This window comes from Pimephales promelas, chromosome 5 (assembly GCF_988280905.1).
Source record: "Pimephales promelas chromosome 5, fPimPro1.hap1.1, whole genome shotgun sequence".
In the NCBI taxonomy this organism is placed as follows: Eukaryota; Metazoa; Chordata; class Actinopteri; order Cypriniformes; family Leuciscidae; genus Pimephales; species Pimephales promelas.
Genome location: NC_142773.1, coordinates 37,456,913 through 37,474,672, shown reverse-complemented (window position 1 = coordinate 37,474,672; position 17,760 = coordinate 37,456,913). Strand labels below are relative to the sequence as shown.

At 35.2% G+C, this 17,760-nt stretch overlaps 2 protein-coding genes across 4 annotated transcripts in view; one reads left to right on the top strand and one right to left on the bottom strand.

Annotated features, from left to right (window-relative positions):
- The window catches only part of acbd5b (acyl-CoA binding domain containing 5b), a 27,221-nt gene extending 13,095 nt beyond the window's left edge, over nucleotides 1–14,126 (bottom strand). The window contains exons 1-2 of the mRNA XM_089131438.1: nucleotides 14,023–14,126; nucleotides 11,098–11,232 (exon numbers count right to left, since the gene is read on the bottom strand). The gene's annotated coding sequence lies outside the window, so the exon portion shown is untranslated. The remainder of the gene's footprint in view (nucleotides 1–11,097; nucleotides 11,233–14,022) is intronic.
- The window catches only part of abi1b (abl interactor 1b), a 23,482-nt gene extending 5,722 nt beyond the window's left edge, over nucleotides 1–17,760 (top strand). The window contains exons 2-11 of one of the 3 annotated variants that reach the window (XM_039676250.2): nucleotides 2,542–2,709; nucleotides 6,143–6,319; nucleotides 8,505–8,519; nucleotides 8,746–8,852; nucleotides 8,999–9,139; nucleotides 10,523–10,620; nucleotides 11,801–12,010; nucleotides 12,328–12,414; nucleotides 14,039–14,224; nucleotides 15,974–17,760. In XM_039676250.2, coding sequence (XP_039532184.1) covers nucleotides 2,542–2,709; nucleotides 6,143–6,319; nucleotides 8,505–8,519; nucleotides 8,746–8,852; nucleotides 8,999–9,139; nucleotides 10,523–10,620; nucleotides 11,801–12,010; nucleotides 12,328–12,414; nucleotides 14,039–14,224; nucleotides 15,974–16,149 — 1,365 coding nt within the window. In that variant the 3' untranslated portion in view covers nucleotides 16,150–17,760. The remainder of the gene's footprint in view (nucleotides 1–2,541; nucleotides 2,710–6,142; nucleotides 6,320–8,504; nucleotides 8,520–8,745; nucleotides 8,853–8,998; nucleotides 9,140–10,522; nucleotides 10,621–11,800; nucleotides 12,011–12,327; nucleotides 12,415–14,038; nucleotides 14,225–15,973) is intronic. The other 2 variants (XM_039676251.2, XM_089131435.1) reach the window with 2 other exon arrangements.

Sequence of the window (17,760 nt, the reverse complement as noted above, 5' to 3'; positions counted from 1 at the left end):
ACACTGACCAAGCAAATACATTTAATTTAGTAAACAAAAGGATAAAAGTGACAAATTATTTCCATGTTTTTTTTTTTCCACAAAATGAAAGGGTTAGTTCACACAAAAATGTCATTACTCACCCTCATGTCTTTCCAAACCCGTAAAAACCTTCTTTCATCTTCGGAACACAAATGAAGATGTTTTTGATGAAATACAAGAATACAATTCTCATTAGGCCCTACTCATTATTATTCTTGTTACAAAAAGTAAGCCTCCATTACAAGGTCTTATATGGCGTTTTGGAATTATCAACAGAGGCTTGGGATGAGATGCGAAAGAAGAACTCCTACACACAAAAGTGTTTTAAGGACAAAAACCTGAATAATGTTTTGAAATATGCATCATTCTGAACAATGTTTGAGGTGAATAATTGACTCCCGGCCACATTACCACCTTTGGGTAAGCATCCCCCCCAAACACCCATTAATTCAAGGACCTGTCATCAATTATTCCTCCTTTATCTGTGCACTTTTTTTTTTAAATTCATGTTCCCTTCCTCTTGCAGTGACATCTCTTCTCTAATGACATGTTTACTGGAGTGAGGGCGGGACAACCTGTCAATCACATTACATCATAGCAATAACAAATCACAATTATGTAATAGTATTCTGACATGGAAACTGTTAGTATCCTGAAAGCTAATTTCTTCACATTTTTAGTTTAAGTTCATGGAGTGCGAGGAGTGCATTGCTATTCATTATTGCTAGATTGAAGACCAAGACGATGTGGTAATTATGCAGCAAAGGGCTGCTTGCTATTTCTCATATTTGAGGTTAGGGATTTAAACAAACCCTCAAATTAATTACATTAAATTAGTGAAGTGAACAATTATCTTAGAGACTAGAAGATGCAGGGCTCTTTGAGCCAAGAAACAACCAACATCCAGAAACCACTTGTGCATAGAAACTACTCAAAATGTTATTTTTATATAAACATATTATATATGTTTTATAGCTTTATAAGCCCAAAAGTGTTTAGTGTTAATGTTTGTTCACGTTTGTCATGCTTAAGCTATCTAATATTAATTGATGAAACAGGAAATTGTTTAATTTGTGAAATGTTTTGAATTTCAGAATATGCATTATCACTGAGATCAGGCTCTTGTCTGCATACAGTTTAAACAAAGTTAATTGTTGCCGGTTAATTTCACCAGATTTGTTTAATCATTTGTCAGATTAGTTCAGTACATGACCAAGGATTTCAGAGAGTCATTATCAGCATTCTGTGGTCAAGTATTTTTGTATAATAATGACTGCGAAATTATATATTTGACCACCTCATATCTCTGATCTCATATCTTTTGTATCACACTGCAGTTTCTTTCTTCTCACAAACAATATTAACTCCAATCAACATATCCTGGACATTTATTTGTTTAAGTCTTTATCACTTCACACCAGGGTTTCATCGATTTTAACTTCTGACTTTACATCATCAATTATGCTTAGACCAGCTGGTTCTAAGGCTTAATTTATTTGAACAAAAATACAGTAAAAGCCTAAATTTTGTGAAATAATAATATAATAGTAATTTAAATGTTTTCTGTTTAAATATTTTTAAAATGTCAAATTAATTTAGTAATTATTTTTTTTACATTTCGTGAAGGCGGAATTTTGAAAAGTAACATTATTTCAGTCTTTAGTGTCACACGAGCCTTCAAGAAATCTTTCTAATATGATGATTTGTTGCTCAATTTCTTTGTTATTACCAATGCCAAAAACAGTTGTGTTGCTTAATATTTTTCTGGAAACTACTTCTTTTCAAGATTTTTTCATGAATGGAAAGTTTAAAGGACAGCAGTTATTTGAATTAGAAATCTTTTGTAACATTATAAATGTCTTTACTGCCTCTTCTAAACGATTTAATGTCTCCTTGCTGAATAAAAGTATTAATTTATTTTACCAAAAACAAAGGTGAAGCTCATGGCTGTCCATTGACAGGTTGAAACAGAGAGTTTTGGATTGTGTTTGGGTTACTGGATGTAAAGAGACAATAGTGATGAAGTGATTTCTACATTCAGTATGTTACTGACCTATCTTATTTCTTTGTCGCGCTGTGAATCACAAGCTTTCAGTGGGCCGCAAATGTCTTTTTCCACGTGATTTGATCCGATGTGATATTTCCTCTGGAGTCCATAACCAATTCCAAGATGCTTTACATCATCATTCACAACAGCTTTAGTAGTGTGAGATGCTTTGGAAAATCATTTAATGTGTATGATGTGTTTGAAACTATATTTCACAAGCACCTTCTTGCACAGTGCACGCCTTTTATATTTTTTTGTTGTTGGTCCATGCAATGGAAGTCAATGATTGAAGTCAATGACAAAAACGGTTTGGTTACTAATAACATTCTTCAAAATATCTGAAAAATACCTACTGTAATAAAGTCAATAAGGGTTGGACCAACATTAGGGTGAGTAAATGATGACATAATTGTGATGTTTGGGTGAACTATGCTTTTAAAACTTGTGGTATCTCTTTTTTAATCTTTGTTTAGGCACAAGACAAGAGGAAAGCTCTGGAGGAGACCAAAGCCTACACCACCCAGTCCCTGGCCAGCGTGGCCTATCAGATCAATGCCTTAGCCAACAATGTGCTGCAGCTGTTGGATATTCAGGCTTCACAGCTGCGCAGGATGGAGTCCTCCATCAACCATATCTCTCAGGTCAGACATGGGCACTAAAACACCAACAAAACACAACCAGGAGTTCCTTACCCAGCATGCTTTGATTCAATGGTTCTCAACTGGTGGATCGCCAACCCCTACTACTTTTGGCTACTTTTGACACAGTGAAAAATGTTGCATCTGGATATCTTTTATTGTTGTGAATCCAGAACTTAAACCGAATCTTAATCTTAAACTACAGAGTGACCGAAAATTCAGTGAAAAAATCATGTAAATGTTCTTACTGATATACTGGATTGAACTTGAATTCTCTAAGTGGCACAATTTAAACTGTTATACTGCACATGTGCAAATATTTAAATCATTTCATTAATTCCTTCATTTGTGGGAAAAAAATACAATAATGGTAAAATATATATATAACCAGCTTCCTGGTTATATTATTTAAACATGTGAACAAGTTTTCTACAAAATTAGTCATTTTCAACCCAAATCTTTTCCTTGAATTGTGTAATTTTCTATAACAATAAGCAATGCCAGCACATTATAGTAATTCTGTAATTAAAATGAACCCTTATGCAGTGTTAAAAACCCTGTAACACCTTTTGTGTTTCCAGTCAAAAATGACCGGCCTTTTAAAACTTGCTTGTAAATCATTTATCCAAATCTTCTTGTCAACTTGTTTTCTTTCAATTAGGACAGGTTTTGTATTTATATTTGAAACTGATTGATCATAGGCCTCATTGATCTGAGGATAAATTTAATCTCTGTAAAAAAGAAAGAAAGCCTGTGATACTCCAAATAGTTTGTCTGAGTTCTTGAATGTGTGTGTGGTAGCGAGAGTGAGCAAGTATCACAATCTTTGATGAACAACATGCTTCTGAACAACAATGTTTTTCTTATTTTCCATCTTTTTAATTCATTTTTAATGGATGGTCATTTTTTAATCAATATAAGCTCAGATACATGTGGTTTCAAAAAGAAATACAAAACCTGTCCGAATTGAAAGAAAAAGGTTGACAAAAAGATTGAATACAATATTTGGTGATAAAATTGCATAACAAGAGATTTATAAGTGATTTCTTTTTTGTAGGCCGGTCATTTTCGTGTGAATTTGTGCTATTTTGTATATTTTGTGCTACAAACTTCCTGGTTGAACATTAAAGCACACTTGTGTTTTTGACATTTTATTCAATATTGTTAAAATTACCCACAAAAAATGCTTTTTGTGATCAAAGATTGATGTGCATAAGCTCAGATAACCAATCGATCAATCAGTTTAGAAATACCAAACCTGTGCTTTATAGAAGAAAAAAAGTTGAGAAAAAGAGTGAATCCAATATTTGATGATATTTGTAAGCTATTATTTGTAGGCCCATCATTTTTGTAACAAGGTGGGGAGAAAATTGCAAAAATTATTGGAGGAAAAAATGTTTAGGAAAGTAGTTAAACCCTGTGTGAGCAAATTCAGTAAATTTGAGTCCAATGCGATAATGTTAACTAGCATTTTCGGACCCGAACACTACATCCCCCATATTTCTCATCGCTTCAACAACTTCTTGGAAAATGTTAAACTCACATCAGACTACAAACCAGCTAGTTTTCAGTTGAGACAATTATTCATACCTTAGTTGTCATTTTATTGGCATAAAATGAAAACGATTTACTTTACAATACGCCCTATATAAAACTGCGTATTGTGAAAAGCACTATACAAATTAGACACTACATTTCTCAATTTACCTGCCGTTGAATGCAGAAAAAGTTAATCTCGGACCCTTGCTATTGTGTCCCACGGGGAGTCATATTTGCATACTGAATTTGAGAGAAGCACCAAATGCAAAAATGCTCTAAATCTCAAGCTGACCCTACATGCTCTGCTGTTCCTGAGTGCCATCACTTATGTAATATGCATTAATAATAAGATTTAGATGGACTAGACTGTGGATTATGCAGATGGTGATTAACTACAATGAATATGTTAGAAATTAAATAATCATAATGCTTGACGTGCCGTAATAACTGGAGCCTGAGCTCAGTCATATCCAATGCGAGCCTAGATTTAAGCCATGATTTGTAAAGAGCATCTCAGACACTTGATATTTGAACACAATGTCAGTGAATTTTTTCATTCCAAATGGGGGATGGAGAGTGTATTTATTGAGGTAATTAGAAATCCCATTCCCCCATCATGCGCTAGAGTAGATTTTCAGAGCCTTAATGGAAATTAGATCTAATGTTTTGCCTTCTACTGAAGTTAAAAGGCTCCTGCAAACTGGTTTGCCACCACTTTTCTCTAAGAAGATAGACAGAAATAGCAGGCAAATTCTGCTTGGATCCCATCATTGGTGCAGGTGATTTGACTGACTTATTGTAAAATGTTATTAAAATTTTTACCATTACTCCAGTCTTCAGTGTCACATGATCCTTCAGAAATCATTCCAATACGTGCTTAAAGGGACAGTTCACTTTGAAATTAATTTTTGATATGTTTTAGCCTACCTCAAGGGCATCCAAGATGTAGGTGTCTTTGTTTCCGCAGTAGTTTCAATTTTTGATATATTTTTATGTCAAACCGTTCAGAACGGTTTGACCTAAAAATATAAAAATTGAAACTACTAAGGGGTAAAAAAAAGAACTAAAATGTCACTGTTAATACTTAATTTTTGACTGATGTTCATGTTAAAATAAATAAATAAATAAATATCATCTTGAGGTAAGGTAAGCTAAAACATACCAAAAATTAATTTCAAAGTGAACTATCCCTTTAAGAAACTTTTCTTATCAATGATATTACCTGTCGTATTCTCTAAAAGATGTACACATAAACATACACTTAAATTTTATAAATAGATTGATTACTTATTTAGATTTTTATTTATTTTTTTAGGTATTTGTTTAAATATGGTATAGGGGGGTAGGAGTACATAAGATTTACTTCTTCCTACTCCTTTTTGCACATGTAAATAGAGGGTTGTTTTTTGTTTTTGTTTTTTTGTTTGTTTTTGTTTTGTTTCTTTTAATTGATATTCCTTGTTTCATTGATTAATATCTGTATTTTTATTTATTATTTACATGTTCAAAATAAAGATCTCAAATCAAATCAAATCAAATTTGAGTAGACCAATTTAAAATGTACAATATAATTATTTGGACATGTTTAAAATATAAATCATTTTACTTATGGACAACTTTAGTGAATCCTCTGTTTTGATTAATAGGTACTAAATTTTGGTTAATATATACTACTGTATTTATAATAAATTCAGATTCATTACAAATGTTTAATAGTATTTAGCCTCAATTTATGTATAGAAATGGCTATGAATATTAATTAGGTTACGTTTCATCATTATTTAGACACCTGATTTGCCACAATATAGCCTATATTAGCTAGCCTACATGAAGGCTATGATTGCTCACATCAATTCTAAAACTTTACCCATTTTTATCCCTCTATTTTTTCTTTTAGACTGTGGACATTCATAAAGAGAAAGTTGCCAGACGAGAGATTGGGATCCTCACCACTAACAAAAACACATCTCGCACCCACAAGATCATCGCCCCGGGCAACATGGAGCGACCCGTGCGCTACATCAGGAAGCCCATAGATTACACCCTGCTGGATGATGTGGGTCACGGTGTTAAAGTAAGTCTTTTTGATGTTTGCTATTGCAAGCATCATTATTACTACTGTTCATACTTGGGTTCAGAGTTTCTGAATAAATTAAAAATCAAGATGTACATCCAGAAGTATTACTGACGTGTTAGCCTAGCTGTATTTTCATTTAGAGACCCAAAATATGATTTTTTTTAATAAACCAAGAAAACAAAAAGACCTAAAGAGGACATGATTGATGATACAAATGCTTCTCAAGTTGAAAAAAAAAAACATTTAAGCACACAGAATAGGTCAGCTGTCCTCTTAAGAATTCAATGCTTGAATTAAACAGTGGGTGGTTAACAATAAAAGAAGATAATATGTAATAATATAATGTTACCATTTAATTTCAGATTTAGTGTAGTTTAAATAGTCTAGACAACAAGGACTGAATGGGAATATTTATATAACTTTTCCTTGATGAAAATGCATGAATTTGCCAAGAAAAGACCTCATCTGACTGCTCTAGATATTAGTATTTAAAGTATTTAAAATGTCTGTGTTTGTAGAACCTCTCTGGTTTCCTTCACTATATTCATGTGATTAAATTATTCATATCCATCAGTGTCAGCTCTAAGCTGTTATAATGACATCAGTTTGCTCTCTGATACCTCGTAGTGATGTTATCACATTAGATTCTCACTATCTGAACTGAGAAGTAATTATGAAAGATGTCTTTACATTTTTACGTTGACCTTTATGTGTTTTTTAATGGCTTTTATGGGATGATGCCATGATTGGTCTGGATGGTGTGTTGCTATGACATAATGTCAACATTATTCATTACTAGTTGTTCAGCCTTTTCATTCCCGATATATATGACTGAGCCAGATCTTGAAGCCATGTGCCAGTAGCTCACCCCAAGACCTGTTTTAAATGCTTCATTAGTTTGGTGCTGATGTGCGCTGGCCTTTTCCCCCCTCGGCTGAGTAAACGCCCTGCAGGCTGCCCTCATACTGGCTCTGTAATTAGGACATTTAACTCCTCAAATGTTGCTCTGTGTGTGTCAGTCACCCCTGACTGACATGCCCAGAGGACATACGTCTCTCCTCAGCCATCCGGGAGAACTTTATTGTTGCGATTATCATAATTGGTGGATGTCGAATTCACCTTTGGGTAAGCCCCGCCCCCCTTAGTTACTGTTGCTACATCCATCAAACTTCATCTGGGCTCTGGTTTGGTATCAACATGGCATATACTGTGACAGCTCTTCCTGCTGAAATGTTATCAAACTTTTATAAAGCAGCAAAAAAGTGTCCGATAGAAGTAGGGGCTGCAATATGCGTTCGAAGGCTATATTCAAGACATACAGGTGAAGCGCAAGAAACAACAAGGCATCCAAATAGAGGCAAAAGCATAACGTTACTGGTTACAGTCAAAAAATGAACCATTATATTAATGTTTATTATATGAATGTGCTTTCGCACTACAATAGTGCGCTCTCGTCATTTGACAGGAAAATAACGCCATAGTTCTGCAGCATGTAGCGTAACACCAGAGCACTGCCTCGCAGTCGCTGCTAAGAAGTGCAACATTGTAAAGGGTCCGTCTAAAACAGTGTCGCGCAACGCAGCGAATTAAATACATCGGGATGGCGGTATTTTATAAATTGATATCATAACAAAAATATACACCGGTTTTCGGTATGAACCGGTGTACCGCCCAGCGCTAATTTAATGCCATGACATATTAATTCATATTAGCCGAGCTACATAAATACAAAAAACTGCAAGCTAACAAGTATTTGAGGCAGTTTAGTAAATATGGTTTACATAGTTGATGTACATCTATGATTATAGGTATGAGCTCTTAAAATGTATAATACATAATATAATTCATATTAAATTAAATCCACATGTGAGCTATTTACTGACCAAATGCTTGAAATTGTCACTTCGCTAGAAAATACATTATGCATAATTTTGCTTATTAGCCTGATTAGATGGTAATTATGACTGACATTTATGTGATTATCTTTCAGTTGTTTTGTGTAAGCAGCTTTCACTTTTCTGCTTTGTCTCTAGATTCTTATCAGTCAAATTAGATCAGTATTTTTTTGTTGTTCTTTATCCAAAGATCTTTTGTTTTCGCTTCTCCTCTCTCCCTTTTTCATTAGGTTAAACTCATTAAATAACATTAATTATCTTCTCTCTTCCTCAATGCTTTCACTTAGTGGCTTAAAGCAAAGGTAAGCACACAACCCACAATGCTTTCTGGGTCCCATGTCACGACCATCTTTGCCTTGGTTCTATAATGGTGTGTAATGCACATTATAGTTCATTTCCATAATCTGATATGAGAATATGCATATTGTAGTTTACATCATGCTGTATGTTTGATACACTGATTAGCGTTTTGAGTAATCTGATTTGATCATGATTGTGAAAGTTGTTTTTCCTGTCAAATGTTTTCAGCAAGGGAATAACCCGCCAGCTAGGGCAGGTGGAGGAACGTTATCCAGGACCAATCCTCCCACACAGAAGCCCCCGAGCCCCCCAATGGCAGGTAGAGGTACGCTGGGGTAAGTCACTATATTTCACTTATGTTTTAAAATATAATCAAAGTTAATCATTGCCACAGTTAAGGGTCTGGCACCTAATAACAATACTTTTTTTCACATGTAGTATTTTCCATCTTTATTAACAAATATGTGTTTGTGTTTCTCAGGCGAAACACACCGTATAAGACCCTTGAGCCAGTCAAGCCTCCTGTGGTGCCTAATGACTACATGACTAGTCCAGCGCGCCTGGGAAGCCAGAACAGCCCGGGACGCACAGCCTCACTCAATCAGAGACCCAGAACGCACAGGTACAGCTCACACATGGGTACACAAGACAATGCAGGCCTTCTAAAGCCCGGGACACACCAAGCCAAACGTCAAAGAACTAGCGGCAGTGAAAGCCGACTCGTGATGAACTGTGGTGCAAGTGACTATCTGTCTATATCCGCAGGTATCAATAGTCTATTTCCATCATTCAAAAAGGGAAACCGAATCTAGGACTGCAGATATACAAACCATTAACAAAGCAGTGTTTGCTCACCATTTTGAACATCAATCACGCTTATGAAAGTACTCCTGCATTCGAATGCGTCCTGTAAGATTATAGCCTTCGTTCTGTGCCGATTTCTTCGCTCGCTTTCATCACTTTCGCTTTTATTCTTGTTCGCTAAACTGAACAGCCAATCAGAGTTCTCTCTCTGAGGCCCAACGCCGATTCAACATGCTGAATCGGCAAAAAAATGCCGTCCGACTAGAGCCAACGGTGCGGAACACACCGAAAAAACAAAGCCGCCCGACACTCAAAAATGGGCCGACCTTCGTCTTGGTGTGTCCCGGCCTTAATGGTATGAGACACTGTGCTGGAAGACATAATGCTTTTATTCTGCAAGGATGCATTAAATTGGTCATAAAGACATTTATAATGTTACTAAAGATTTCTATTTCAAATAAATGCTGTTCTTTTGAACTTTCTATTCATCAAAGAGTCCTGAAAAAAGTATCACGTTGTCCACAAAAATATTAACCAGCACAACTGTTTTCAACATTGATAATAATAAGAAAAGTTTCTTGACCAGAAAATCAGTCTTATCTTACTGACCCCAAACTGAACAATGAATGCTGGGTTTCATGGTCATATATATATATATATATATATATATATATATATATATATATAAAGTTGTAAGATAAAAGTTGCTATTTCAAGAAATAAAGTCTCAGTTGTGAGTTACAGTAACATTGTGAGATATAAAATCACAATGAATATATATATATATATATGTTTACATATGTCTATCTTTATTTCCTTTTCCTCTTGCAAAAAAAATGTATGGCATTCATTTATACAGATTCATTAGACTTTTTGTTTATTCTATGGAACTGTTTGAAAAGTATAAAGAATCTGGAAATGTTCTTCTCTTTCTCACAAACTTGATTCTCCACTGTCATTGCTTTCCCAGTGGGCTTGTTACTGATGAAAGCTGAAGGTGAATAAGGTTAGAAATAACAGTAAACTGTTTCTTAACCTTTGGTATATCACATTTATTCTCCAAATTCAACTTACAAAAGCTGGTGTCATAAATGACTTGTTTGATAGGCTCAATAAAGGATGCCACTGTGGGAATTTATGGCGATGTATGCTTGTTGCTTTAATAGCTCATTGTAATAGCCCTATGGTGTGTGTGTCTCAGTGGCAGTAGTGGGGGCAGCGGCGGTCGGGAAAACAGCAGTAATAGTATGGGAATCCCTCTGGCTGTACCAACACCCTCCCCTCCCAGTATGGCACCAGGTGACTGTTCACATTTTCACATATTATATTATTTTATAGGGCTGGGTTGAAAATATTGATTTCTCGATTTTATTCAATTCTCATTTTGACGAGCTGTTCTTAAATCTTTTAGTCTATGGTGTTTTCAGTTGATGCATGAACAGCTTTAAATAAGTCTCAGCTTTAAAATTCTACGAAGTTCAAACAATAAATACATTTTTGGCACTCTTTAAAGGAGATCTCCGGTCAATTTTAACATTGAGCTCATTTTTTTGTAGATTTGTAGTGCTGTCAGTACAGACAAAAACGACAAAAATCGGTGTCTTTTTAAAATTCACACCCTGTAGGACTTCAATGGGGCATGTTCTAAACCTGCTTTTAGCCTCTTAAAGGCACAGCCATGTGAGTGGTGTTATTAAGAGTGACCACTGTCAGTCTGACTGCAGTAGATGTGAAAGATATTAATAAAAATGATGTTGATTCAGCCAGTTCACATACCTCCATTTGCTTCCTGTTTTCGGTCGAAGCCCACAGTAGTCGATTGTCGATCTCACGCGCGCGATCATTAGTGAATATCATCTCAAACCTCCTCCGTGTGTTCAACATCTGATTCGCGTGAACTATCCATTTGAGCTGATTAAAAAAAAAATAGAAACATTATATAATTAAAAGGTTATCAAAACTGACGTATGTGCAATTTAAATATTTGTTTAGTTAACCTTTAAAGTCAGCATGAAACAGAAATTGTAATAGACATTATTTCCTTATTGTGACCTATATCTGTGTAAAACTGCTTCGTTAAATAAGAAAAATGATAGGGCGGGACATGATTTTGTCCATGGAGAATTGGTTGGATGGTTGAGGTTTGCTAGTGCTGTGATGTCATGTGAGGGACAGGTTGTCCCGCCCTCGTGCCAGTAAGGAGGGCAAGTTATTTTAATTACAGTATTCCATAAAAAAAAATAAGAATTGTCAATTTTGATTATATGGTTTACAGTATTAGTTGAGAGAGATGTACTGTACCTGATTTATAAAACAAATGAATCAATATCAAATCGTATTAAATTGAGAGTGGAATTGAACCAAATCACAAGCTGATTAATCAAAATTGAATCAATACCCAGCCTTATTATTTTGGTCATTCCGCCCATCTATTTTGCATTGGATTCATCTTCTGTGACTGTCCTTTTTTTCCCTGTAGTTCCTCAAGGTCCAGGTTTGGGCCCAATCCCGATGTCTCAATTTGGAACAATCTCCCGACAGATCTCCAGACACAATTCCTCCAACACTTCTTCCTCCGCCTCTATGGTATCAGCCACCGGGACCTATCGGCGCGCCCCTGCTAGCTCCGCCCAGTTCTCTGTGCCTCAACCCCACCTGAACGGGGGTCCCACGTACCCCCAGACCACAAGTGAGTTCAGTTTTACTCTAGGGAGTGTTTTGGCTCTTTAAAATGCCTGTAAGCCATTATTACATTAGAAAACAAACACCATTTCTTCACCACTAGCATCACCAAACACTTTTTGTTAATAAATGAGGTTATTAGCAGACCTAGTAACTAATGCTTTTCTGCTATTCATCTCTTCATGTCACAATAACCGCTTTTACCTTCTGTCTGTTTATCTGCCTGTGTGTAACTCTCTGGGCTTGTTTTTGCCTGTTATCCTCTTTCTGTCTGGCTGGATGTGTATGGATGTGTGTGTGTATCTGCGCTCTGTGTGTTTCCAGTGTCAGTCGCTCCACCGCCTCCTCCCATGGTGCAGCTGACGCCCCAGATTCCCCTCACTGGCTTTGTGGCCAGAGTTCAGGAGAACAGTGAGTAACGCTCACATTAGCATAGTGCTTAGACCTTTAGCAGAAGCCTGCCATGTGTATATATATTATATATATATATTAATAGTTATAATTTAAAATGTAATAAAATTTTGTAATTTAATGTTTTATTTTGGAAGTTGACTTACTCTTTATAACTATTACATATATGTAGGGCCAATAGCACACTATAATTTATTAAAAAATATTTTTTTTATACAAACAGTGGCTTTAATATACCTCTTCTGTGATTTTTTTTTTTTTTTTTTTTTTTTTTTTTTTAATTAAAATTAATGTTACTCTTTTTTTGGGCAGGCACAAAATGAAAGTGGTACAACAGTTCTAATTTCATAATGACGAATCAGTTTAAATTCACTTTAAATGAAAGTTATTAAATGTATGACATTTTTAAATAAGTTTGGGATTTGCATCTCTTATTATTATTTATTAGAAGAAGCAGTAAAGCAATGTTGTTAAATATTATGAAAAAATTAAAATGTTTCTTGCATTTCGTTGTAGCTGAGAATTACTTGATTGCATTAATTATTTGATTAACTGGGTCCTATTATGCTTCAACTTTAGTTAGTGTGTAATATTGCTGTTTTAGCATAAAACGATCTGCAAGGTTACAAAAGTCCACTCCAAATGGAGAAATTTTATTTAACAGAATCAAAACTTTTATTTCACTTCAAAATCAAAACTACAACAAGCAGCTCGTTTGGACTACAACACGAATTTTCCAGGCGTTATGAAGTCATAATGTTCCTCATTTATATAATCCCTGCCCACGGAATACACAGAAAAGTGGATGAGCTGCTGATATGTCAAAGAGACGCTGTTTTTGTTTGACCTTCCTTAGGCTGACCAACTTAGACTGGGTCAAATTTATTTATTTATTTTTTTCAATTTTAACCATGGTTTTGTGATCGATTTACTGTTTGTATAACCATCGTTTTCCGACAAATATCATGATTAACACTCTGAAGCGTCCTGTGAAATCCGTGCTTGCAAAGTCCGTGCTTGTTTGTTAACATTGTCAGGGTCTGAATCGGATTTAAAATTGCCGCCATCGTTTAAATTTACACCAGAGAAGAACTCGTCGTTATGAAGGGACGGGATGAACACACACTGCCAATCACCACACACTGGGCCAGCTAACCAATCAGAGCACATTACACTCTAAAAAATGCTGGGTCGTTTTAACCCAATTTTGGGTCAAATATGGACAAACCCGAAATGTTGGGTTAAAAATGTAATGTAAAAATTTAACCCAACGGCTGGGTTAGTCCATATTTGACCCAAAGTTGGGTTAAAACAACCCAGCATTTTTTAGAGTGTACGTATTTTGGAAGTAGGGGCTTCATCGAAACCGGAACTAAACAACGCTTTCGGGAACAGAATAGGGAGAGTGGAGCTATAATAATGTAAAATATGTGAAAAATAATGTGTTTTATGAACAATCAAACACAAAAGCATATTCTAGTACACCCAAAAAACAAGACTTTGTTAAAGGGGATAATAGGACCCCTTTAAAACTTAAGCATTTCTAAATTTAGTTTCTGTCTTTAAAACTAGATTTGGTCATAGATGATGTCAGTGAGGTTTTCCTACCTTCTTTGTCTTCCAGTAACAGATAGCCCGTCTCCTCCCCCTCCTCCTCTACCAGAGGACACGCTCATGTTTGAGGAAGCAGCCCCGCCCCCTCCACCTCCACCTGTGGATTATGAAGAAGAAGATGCATCTCTGGTGCACTACAATGACCCCTATGCGGATGGAGACCCCCACTGGGCCCCAAAATCCTATTTAGAAAAGGGTGAGTGAGCGCCCTCTGCCCTCAAGTTTTCATTTTGAGTTTTCACTGTCAGATTTACTTCAAAGGCACAACAATATGACTTATTTTAATTCATTTTTTTTCTTTTTAATGTAAGAGTTTTGATTTGAGAATGCCTAATTGAGACTGTAATCAGGATGCAGATGCATAGATAAATGTGGATGGATTGACTGGCAGATAGATAGATAGATAGATTTATCTATCTATTTCAACATTCAGATAGATGTAAATATACACAAGTTGTAATGCTGTAAACTATACAGGAAACCCCAGTTGGCACATCACTATAATATGAAAGGTTAAAGTAAGCTACTTGCATTTAAATAACAAGTTTTCATAATAATGTTATAATAATACATTTTGAATTACATAATTATGTTTCTACTGGTTTTTTAGTTGTTGTTTTTTTAAATAAAAAAATTGAAGAAGAGGTAAAAATAATGAATCTACTGCATATATTTATCAAAATGCTCCTCTTTAGAGTTTTTTTTTAGCTAACTATCGTCATTGATTGGCTTTTCTGAGGTAGATGTGACGTTGCGTGACATTGTTCACAAGATTTTTTGAAAAAAGTTTTATTGACGTCTTTCCACGGTCGAAACACTAATTGAAGGATTACATAAGACATGATTAATTTCAGTAAGTTGTACTGTATCTTTCAACATTCCTTCTGATGTTCATTCATGTTTATTTGCTGCTGTAACTAGTAGTAAAGAGGAAGAGATGATCGTTTCACGTGCGCTCCGTGCTGCCGCTTCGCTTCAACTGAGGCGCTACAGCACATTAAAGAGCGACAAAACGGTATTTATTGTTTGAATTTTGTAATAAAAATTACAGAATTTGAAAGCTGAGACTTTGTTTCATATCAGAAGTAACAAAGCACAAAGCTTATTGCAATTTAATTGAATGGGAGGCGCTCCAAAGCTTTGTTCATTCATCAACTGAAAACACCATAGACTGAAAGATCCATTCTTGGGATTTATGAATCGATATCGGTTCTTCAAAACGAGAATCGATTAAAATCGAGAAATCTTTCTTTTTTACCCAGACCTGATAGATAGATAGATTGACAAACAGATCGAAAGACAGACAGACAGGATAGATGGATGGATAGATGGATAGATAGATAGATAGATAGATAGATAGATAGATAGATAGATAGATAGATAGATAGATAGATAGATAGATAGATAGATAGATAGATAGATAGATGATGGATGAATGGATAGATGGACAGACAGATGGATTGGAAGATAGATAAATAGATAGATAGACAGGTAGATAGTTGGGTAGATAGACAGACAGAAAGATTAATAGATAGACAGATAGATGGATAGATAGATAGATAGATAGATAGATAGATAGATAGATAGATAGATAGATAGATAGATAGATAGATAGATAGATAGATAGATAGATAGATAGATAGATAGATAGATAGATAGATAGATAGATAGATAGATAGATAGATGGATGGATGGAGACAGACAGACAGACAGATGAAGTGATAGACAATCTACAGAAAGATAGATAGACAAACAGATAGAAAGATTAATAGATGGATAGATAGACAGACAGACAGATTAATAGATAGATAGACAGACAGACAGACACAGATAGACAGATAGAAAGATAGATAGATAGACAAATAGACAGAAAGATTAATGGACAGACAGACGGACAGAGACTTCCTAATCCATGTCATACTAACCCCGTCTACTCCTCTTTCAGTGGTGGCCATCTATGACTACTCAAAGGACAAAGATGATGAGCTGTCCTTCATGGAGGGCGCCATCATCTACATCATCAAGAAAAACGATGATGGCTGGTTCGAGGGAGTGTGTAATGGTGTGACCGGACTGTTTCCTGGCAACTACGTTGAATCCATCATGCACTACGCTGACTAATGCTAAATCCCAGAGACATCATGCAATGCAGCCAATCAGTTACAAACATTGCAAAGTGCATTAGAATATGACTGAATGTTTGTTTTTGTCCAATCACTAATGTATCAAGGTATCTACAATGCTCACTGTTTGAGGAGACAGGGCTCGTATTGCCTCTACAAAGAATATGAAAAGAAACAAACAAGTCTCACTTCTTTCTGGTTAGGTTGCCTCATAAGTTGTGTACATATATTAAAGTGAGACGTTGCCTGTAGGCTGTTGCTAGTGTTTGTTTTTGTGCGTGTTTTGTCATTGTACTGAGATCCGTATTTGCCAAGTGTCAGCTAGGGCTAGTTAGGTTTTTTTTTTCCCTAAAACTCATCTTTCTCTCTCAATATTTTTTTTTACTAAACTGTCAAGCTCTTCCTTTTACAGGAGAAAGAGATTTTGAATGTCATTTCCAGAATATTATTATGCCTGGGAAAAAAAATTGGCGAAAAAATATAAAACTGAAAATTACGTTTTTACCTACATTTCGCCTTCAAGATTTGCTAATATTTTCTATAATTTTAGCTCATGACTATAAGGGAAAAGACGGATGCAGTAATGTGCAGAGATTCTTCTGCATATCAAACAAAACTACATATGATCATGTCCACGTTACATATATTACCCCGTATTTCTCCTATACAATTATGGCTATTCTTAAGATTTTTGTTATGACAAGTAAGCACATTATTATTATTATTATTATCAGTATATATTTAATTCATTTTTTATACATTCTGATAATATTTCTTATACTGCCAATAATTTAAATATAAAATACATTACACTAATGATTATCACTATTGCGTGTAACGGGAATTGTTTAAAAATAAAACTCAAACGTATGCGTAAACTATTAAATGCAATTTTTTTTCTTTTGTGACCTGGACATGTTTTCATGAGATTCACCCATATACTGTGAGTTTAAATTGTGCCAAGCTGGTCTTTGATAGTGTTTTCTGTTTTAAACTGCTGAAGTATCGTGAACTTGATTATGTTTGCACTGACCGGGCGACACTGGCTCACTAGCTGAACGAGTCTCATTGCCCACGGATACAAATTTGTTACATGAAGTAGCAGAAATCAGTTTCGTCGTTGTATATATTATGTAGAGGGACCATGCAAAGCTGAATTTGTGTCTTTCTATTTAGACCAGTTCAGAAATTATGCTGAATTTAGGTGAAGACCCATCATTTCATTAAAAAAAAAAAATCAAGTTTAGTGTATAGTACTGACGAATGTGAGCTCATAACTGTTAGCATGGCACAAACTTCAAGGTGATTCTGGTTTTTAGAAGCGTCTCAAACTACTGTTGAAGGCGAGCAATGTTTTAATTTATTGAATCCAATGAAATATCTGTGAGAATGTAACTCGCATAGAGCTGTCTGAACAATGACCACTTAATGTTAAGCATTGCAAGGCCTTGTCATAAGATGTGCAAGTGATCTGTAATTTAAATGTTCCTTTGCGGAATATCTGCAAACAATATAATCTCTATTATCGTTTTGTATATAATCTGTTTTTCTTTTTATGTACAATCTCTTTTTTATAATAAAGCACCCTCCTGTGCAAAACATTGTGTTA